The following is a 7,299-nucleotide window of genomic DNA, read 5'->3' on the forward strand; positions in this document are numbered from 1 at the left end:
CAAGGAGGGCTTTAAACATGACTCAGCGGGGAAAGACGATGGAGTTTTGAGCAACAGAGAAGAGCCAAGGGCTGGTGATGTGTTGTGAAACAAGAGGGGAATACCTGAGAAATGCTGCAAAGGGATTGGGGCTTGATCCTTGTCCAAAAAAGTGGTGCAGTCAACAGCCCAATGGAAGTGCCTCTGTACCAATGCATGCAGTATGCATAAGAAAGAGGAGCTGGAAACCACTGTGCAGCCGGAAAGCTAACAATGTAATCACCATAGTAGAAATGTGCTGGGACAACTCAAATGACTGGAGCTCTGCAATCAATGGCTATAAACTGGTCAGAAGGAAAGAGGGACGGAGGTGGCCCTCTATGTAAACCAAAACTAAGAGAGATTTCCTGTACAGAGCTGTCTTTGAAAGACAGCGATGAACAGGTTGAGAGCTTATGGGTGAAAATTGGAGGCCAAATTGTTGCATTAAGAGTAAGAAATTTGGCAGAAAATATAGCCCCTTGCATTCCAGCTGGTCCTGAGAGATCAGAGGGACTGGGTGAGGTTAGGCTTAATTTCCGATTACAACCAATTCAGCACTGTAAGTCTGGTTGCGTTCTCTAAGAACCTTTGCGAGCACAGATTCAGGAACAGAGTGGTTTTCTGAAGTTACAGAAATGGAGATTTGGAACTGCCGTTGAGAAATGCACTAGCTGTGATAGACCTCTAATAGCATTGTGCTAACCCATGCAATACTAATAATAGCAATGGCATGCAGAAGCTTCCCAAGAGGGCGGCCCCACTTGGGCGGAGGAGAAGAGAAGAGAACAGACTGGCAACTGTCCCCGACATCTTTTGGGAATTCCTGCTACCCAGCTGAAATTTCTACCCTCCTTATATACAGCCCAATCTTCTCCTCCTTACATATAGCGTGATCTAAGCGGAGAGCTGAGTGCTATATCATCTATGTGGTCGCATGTACTTCAGTAAGCCTATTAGCATATGCATGAGTGTGCGTTTTAATACTTAAATGACCCTTAATCAGGCAAAGGTTACATTTTTGGCCTTGGTGTCCTTCAAAGTTCCGCTCTTAAGACTTCTTTACATTTCATGCCGTTCATCAGAGCCAAAAGAGGACTATCCTAGCTGCCCATGAACTCTTTCTTTGGCCATATTGTCCTTTCTTGACCTCAGCTATGTGGATCTCCATCAGTAAAGATAACGTGGAGGGTACACGGTTTAGGCCTTAACGCTTTCGTGGCCCATGGTCAGCATCCCACACAAGCTAACAAAGGAAACCTTGTGGTTGGTATATACTATAGGCCACCTGATTAAGAGGATGAGGTCGACAAAAGAAATCAGGCAAGTTAGGCAAGAGATGACCGTGGCTAACGGCCTTCTCTTCTGGTCGAGCTGAAGCACAAAGTGGAAGTGCATAGGTAGTGGAAGCAGGGACACGTATTCTGGGAAGAATCTAAAGATGCTGCCCAGGTCTGTAGGGATGGGATCAGAAAAACTAAGGCAAAACTGCAGCTGAATTTGGCAGGGGATGTAAAGAATCATCCGATGGGCTTCCATGGTTGCGTTGGTCAGAAAATAAGACTAAAGAAAGCGTACGCAACCCACGTGCCCGCCCCCCCGCTGATAAAAAAGCCAGGAGGTCTAGTGGCCAGCAACATGGAGAAGGCTGTGGTACTTGGCGATTCATTTTCCTCTGTTTTCACTGGCACGGTTACCAGACCTCTTGAGACCCTGAACCTCAAGGCAGGGACTTGGGGAACAAAGTCCCTTCCATCATAGGAAACGATCTCTTTTGAGACCACCCAAGGAACCTGTGGATACTCAGGTCCTGCAACTGAGGAGGCACAACCCCATGCACCAGTACATGCTGGAGGCTGATCGGCCGGAAAGCAGCTTTGCAAAATAGGACAATGTGCTCTTGCCTCAAAGGCGGCCAAGGATATCCTTAGCCCGACACAGAGGAAAGCAGGGTTCATATATGTTACAAGACAGTTGTGTGGACCATTCAAGGTGCTCACTGTCCCCGGGGCTGCAGGGCACCACAGACCACCCTTGGGCAGCTTTGAGGGCACTGCCTACTTTTCTAAAAGCCTCCTACCCAGCTTAACGCAAATCCTACTCTCTTGAGCCCTCAAGCCAGCAGTGCCGAACGCACGCTTTGCATTTTATTTGCTTCCAGGAGACGTGCAGCTTAGAAATGTCTGCAAGGGAAGTGGGGCTTTCAGCAAACAATGTAGAGCAACTTCTGTTGTTTTTTCATAATGTCCTGAGAAGTTAAAGGCAGGCCTGCCCTGGCCAAAGCAGTCATTTGACTGGAGGGAGCAGCAGCAAAAAGGCACGGGCACCTTTGGTGTGGGCTCGTTGCGGTAACAAAACCCAAGAAACAGTACTTGTAGCTACTACAGCCTCTTCTGCGACCTCGTAGCCCGCCCTCAGGGTCGCAGCACTACACAGGGCAGATCCCTCCGCGCCCCGCGGGCACCAGGTCGGCGAGAGCGGACCCGCCAAGGGGGGCGGGGAAAAGCGAAAATGACAGGCGAGACAGCAAATCGAGACGCGGGCCACGATCCGTCGGCCCAATGGGCGCCGCGGAGGGCCCGGCTTAGTGGAGGAAGCGGTCGGGGCGGACACGGGCGTTGTCCTTGGCTGGCGAGAGTGTGGGGGCGCTGGCCTCTGGCCCTGGTGGCGCCACTACTGTCTTCGGAAAGATTATCGGCAAGGCGTTTCTCTGGTATCGTCAGCGACGAGGACGAGGAGGTAGCCGCACCCTTGCTCTGTGCGCGGTTCCTCTTCCCTTCCCCCCTCTCCCCCTCCACCCGCGCTTGCGGGCATCTGAGCCGAGGACCCGGCGCGCGGTGCCCGGGCGCGCGGCCGGGTGCTGCTGCGGCTGGGTGCAGGGACGGGGGACGGACGGGGCCTCTCTGGGTTGTGGCGCTCTCTACTGCACCATCCCCTAAGCTTGTTCTGAGCCGCATCCCCACCCCTCCGGGTGCCGCGGGCGTACTGAGTTGCTGGTGTTGTCCGGACTCGCCTCGCATTCCACCCCCACCGTGTCGTGTGCGCGAGTAGAGAAGGACCTCTGACGGTAACTTGGCCTCAATGTGTCTCCTAACAGCATCGAAGAGGTTTCGCAGCTTCGCTGTGCTAGGCTTTGGTTCTGAACCCGCAAACTGGATTATTAAGGGCAAGGAATTACGGCTTTCTCTAGTTTAAAAAATAAACAAAAAAACCTTAACAAAACAACAACGAAAAAAAACCCCAAAAAGTGGTCCTCTTGCAGGCTGCAACGGCTTTCTAGAACTTGTTTCTGTGGGGTAGTAAGACCGTGATAACAGCATGCTTTCAAGGGTCACGAGTGTTGGTGCTGGAAACTAGAGTGAGCTGCTTAGTCAGGGGGGAAACGAATACAGCCGTTGCCTATGCGATGTTAACTTTAAGGTAATATCCCCTATGACTTAGTTATTAAGATGCTGAAAGTTAACAGTTAGGGATGCCTTCTGCTTTTAAAGGCAGAGCTTGCACGCAGTAATAGAAGACAGACTCGTCCCATGCACTTGCAGGCTTCCTGTCATAATGCGTGTGTTCAATACTTGAGCTCCCTGTCCTGTGGGAAAGGAATGGCCGCTGCTCTTCCACGTCACTAAACTCTTTGATGATTCAGTTAAGCCATTTGTCTCCAGTCTCTGCATGGACCACATCCGATAGAAAAACTGCTTAGGAAACAATCAGCCCGAACTAAAACATACTGGAGGTTGTTGATTGCAAGTAGTGCCCTGGCTCCTTGCCCCATTGTCTTGCATGACGAATCCCACTTCTGGAGGGGGCTCTGTAAAGATGTCGTGTTTTGGGTATAGAAAGCCTTATAATCATGCAAGAAAAATCAATGTTCTGGCTTGTGTTTGGGGTAATCTGGTAATCTGCTTCTGTAGGAGTTCAGCGGGGCAGATGGGTTTGCATAAGCTCTTACCTTTCTCTAAAGCTGGTTATGTTTTAACTGTTTAATCTTCCTCCAGTGCCGTACGTTCCATGATCTTTTGCCCCTAGACGGGACGTTTTTCCTAGTCATGCCTAAGGAGCCAATTATCGAGTTGTCTGAAGCAGGAGGTTCTGGTGAATCTGTAAGTACCGTGTGAGCTTTCTGTATGCTAAACTGTACCTGTAGATAGTTCCTCATTTACTAGACTCTTTCCCATTCCCCCCTTTCCCCCTTGACAGGGCACCGTAGGCTACTTTGGGTTTTCTGGCGCTCTCATCTTTTTGCCTCTAGCTTGTAATGGAGTTGAGCTTTTTGACTAAAAGCAGTGCTATCAAGCAGTGCTGGTCCCTGGGTATGTAGTTCTGGTGCAAAATGCAGTGTTGTTTTGGAGCGCAGTCTGGTGCCTATTGTCGTGGTTTAGAGTAAGAGTAGTAGAACTTCTAACATGCAGAAGAGCACTTGGGGTTTTTGGCAGGCCAGGGGCAAGGAAGGACAAAGCTGGTTGAGCGGTGCTGGACGTTTTGCTTTTAGCTATGAAAGCCATGTTGAAAGACTTTGTAAACCCACGCAAAAGGCAGCCTAAAGTTTATTTTCCACCAGGATCGGTTATGTTGCCTGAAGAGACAACGGGGGCTTTAACCCGGAGACAAAGTCAGCTTGTGTGGCTGTTTTGTAGTCCTTTGCTGTTTAGCTTGAGAAAAATTGCCTAGCTCTCTTTTGCCCCTATGGCGTGCATAAATGGTCTTGGTAACTTTGCTTGGAACGCTTCAGTTGCCGGTGGTCGGAATGCCATTAATTTGACATGCGATGGTTGAATTGCTAGGAATTGGCTAGCTGCTTTCTCTGGGTGGTTCTCTGCTCTCGTTCCTTCCCTTCCTGCCCTCTGCTCTCTTTATGTGTTCCTTTTTCTTTTTATTTTACTTATTTATGGGTTTGTACTTCCTTCTCCAGCTTCTTGAGCATGTAATGATTGTTGGCGAGATGTGTGTTGCTCACCTGGGCCTGACCAATGGATTCCGGATGGTTGTGGATGAAGGGCCCGAGGGTGGGCAGTCTGTCTATCGCATACATCTACCTGTTCTGGGTGGCCGTCAGTTGGGCTGGCCTCCTGGCTAAGATTTTGGCACCGCAGGAGTTGCTGCACGTGTACAAATCGCCACAGAATGGATTTCATCTCTTGCCCATCGATCTAGCAGCTTTTGATGTGTAATAATTTTTTTTTTTGCCGTGTGTCTGTGGAAGGTAATAAAAGCTTTGAGCAGCAGTTGCACAATAAAGATTTGTCATGGGGATATCACCTCCGTCTTGCGCGTCTTACTGAGGGGAAGTAGTTCTGCCAATTCAGACGGTGTCTCCCTGGAATGCAAGTATGTGGAATGTTTCAGCCAGATAACAGCATTTCAGAGACAGATAGCGATTGGCCTGTTTGTGTGAAGCTGGAAGCGCTTAGCAGTCTCTCTGGGTCTTGTAGGAAGCTAAGTCTTAGCTCTTTGGCAGTGGTACGCCAACGTACAGAAAGGCCGTGTAGGCTGCTGCTAAAACTGTAGAAGATACTGGGTGTGAGGCTACATGCATGCTTTCCAAGGGTGGTTTCACCATGGTGCACTGTGTTGGAAGCATCCACCTCCAGTTGGACCTGGGTGTCCTGGTAACAGGAGTAGGGTGCCAGTTTAGCACTATGTGCATGTAAGCAAGCTGTATTGTACCACCCTCTGTGTCATTCCTGATGAACTGCTGAGGATGGATCACTTGCAGTAGCTGCCTCCTGTACACCCAACACCTCAGGCTACAAGATGGGTGTTAAATGAGATAAGGGAGAAGAGGCAAACCTTCAGAGGCAGGGTAGTGTTTTTTTTCTTCTTCACACAAATGACTCAGTCCTGATAACTCTCCTCTGGGGAAGCACCAGCAGTTTCCCACCCGCCCCATGGAGGGGGTGTCATCTTTGCTAATGGGCCATAATGGACTCCATGGCACTAGGATAATAGGCAGCTGCAAGGACTTAGACCATCAAAGACTCCCAGAATATCCCATGAGTCACAGTATGACATTCCACCACTGTGAAACTCCCTGTCCTGGTGGAGGTACTGAGCATTCTCACCTGAACCGGAGCATATATATAATCTTTGGGTTTGGGGACTTGGGGCACCACCATTTGATGGATCCGGAGGAAGACCAGACTTTCAACAGTACTGTGCCCCTCACCTTACAAACAGTGTGCCAATTTATACTCCGACTTTGTGGGTTAAAACCGGTTTTCTCTGTATCATTGTATTTTTTGTAATCTCTAGTAAATTGTAACTCCGACCTGTAATCTCTCTTGAGGCAGTTGAATGGGATTCATTTCTCCTGCCGGTTTACTTTTAAACCAGCGCATCTTTTGGCGCCCAATGTGAGGCTCGAGAGAGGTCGGAATTGCAGTTTTGTTCTAAAGCATTTGTGTGTTGGGGTATAGCAACTTTCCTGATCATCATGTTTCTCGGTGTATTGACGTGCATGTTGTGCCCTGTACGTATTTCTGCAGAGGAGGAAGTATTTGCCCATCATGATGCTCACTTTACGATCAGGAGAGGAATCAAAACAGCTTTGCTGATTTACTGTGTTTATGGCATGGTAAGAGCAGAGGCAACGAGTTTCATTTGGAATGTGTATTCAGTCTTGTTTGCCTGTCCTAGTCTGGGCTGCTACCTCTGGGGCCTCATTAATAATGGCACCCAGCCTGATGCCTTAGAGTGGCTACCTGGAACAGAGGCTAGACAAGGTTAAGAGAATAAAAGTAGGTATTTATTAAAGGCCTTCAAAAGGTGCACCTTGGGCAGTCAGAAGCGTCAGAGGCTACACCCAAGATGGACGATGGTCACGCGTTTTTCAGACAGATATAAGTTTGGTCCATTTACATATCAGGGGTTATTCCTCCAATTACAGCTTCAGGCAGTGAAGTCATATGCCCCCAGTTTGCTCCCCTGCCCCAATTCACTTTTGTTTATACTTTCCGGGGCCTGAGGCAGTAGGGTGTCCTTGGATCTCAGGCCTAGAGGGATTGTTTTGTCTGACTAAGATGTGGAGACAGTTAGCTAACACTTTATATGGAGTTCAGAGTTATGCACTAATGCAGTACAGGATTTGAAAACTATAAGGCATCAAGCCTGTGGGGTGAGGAGGAGAGAATGCTTTTTTCCAGCCCTTCAGGCCTGCTGCAACAGTTTTGGAGAATGTTGAGTTCCCTCTAGATGTTAAGGACAGCATGATCTTCTTGTTAGTTCTGCTAAGTTTTCTCTATTCGGCTTGCACTGTCTACACCATGCTTACAGAATCCCGGAATC

At 48.9% G+C, this 7,299-nt stretch overlaps 1 protein-coding gene across 1 annotated transcript in view; it reads left to right on the forward strand.

Moving 5' to 3' along the window:
• Nucleotides 1-5,273, forward strand: part of LOC141726875 (putative HIT-like protein slr1234) — a 127,030-nt gene extending 121,757 nt beyond the window's left edge. The window contains exons 4-5 of the mRNA XM_074531978.1: nucleotides 4,014-4,118; nucleotides 4,928-5,273. Of these exons, the coding sequence (XP_074388079.1) occupies nucleotides 4,014-4,118; nucleotides 4,928-5,092 (270 nt within the window). The 3' untranslated portion in view covers nucleotides 5,093-5,273. The remainder of the gene's footprint in view (nucleotides 1-4,013; nucleotides 4,119-4,927) is intronic.
• The last annotated feature ends 2,026 nt before the right edge of the window (nucleotides 5,274-7,299 follow it).

The sequence above is a fragment of the Zonotrichia albicollis genome, chromosome W (genome assembly GCF_047830755.1).
Source record: "Zonotrichia albicollis isolate bZonAlb1 chromosome W, bZonAlb1.hap1, whole genome shotgun sequence".
NCBI lineage: Eukaryota > Metazoa > Chordata > Aves > Passeriformes > Passerellidae > Zonotrichia > Zonotrichia albicollis.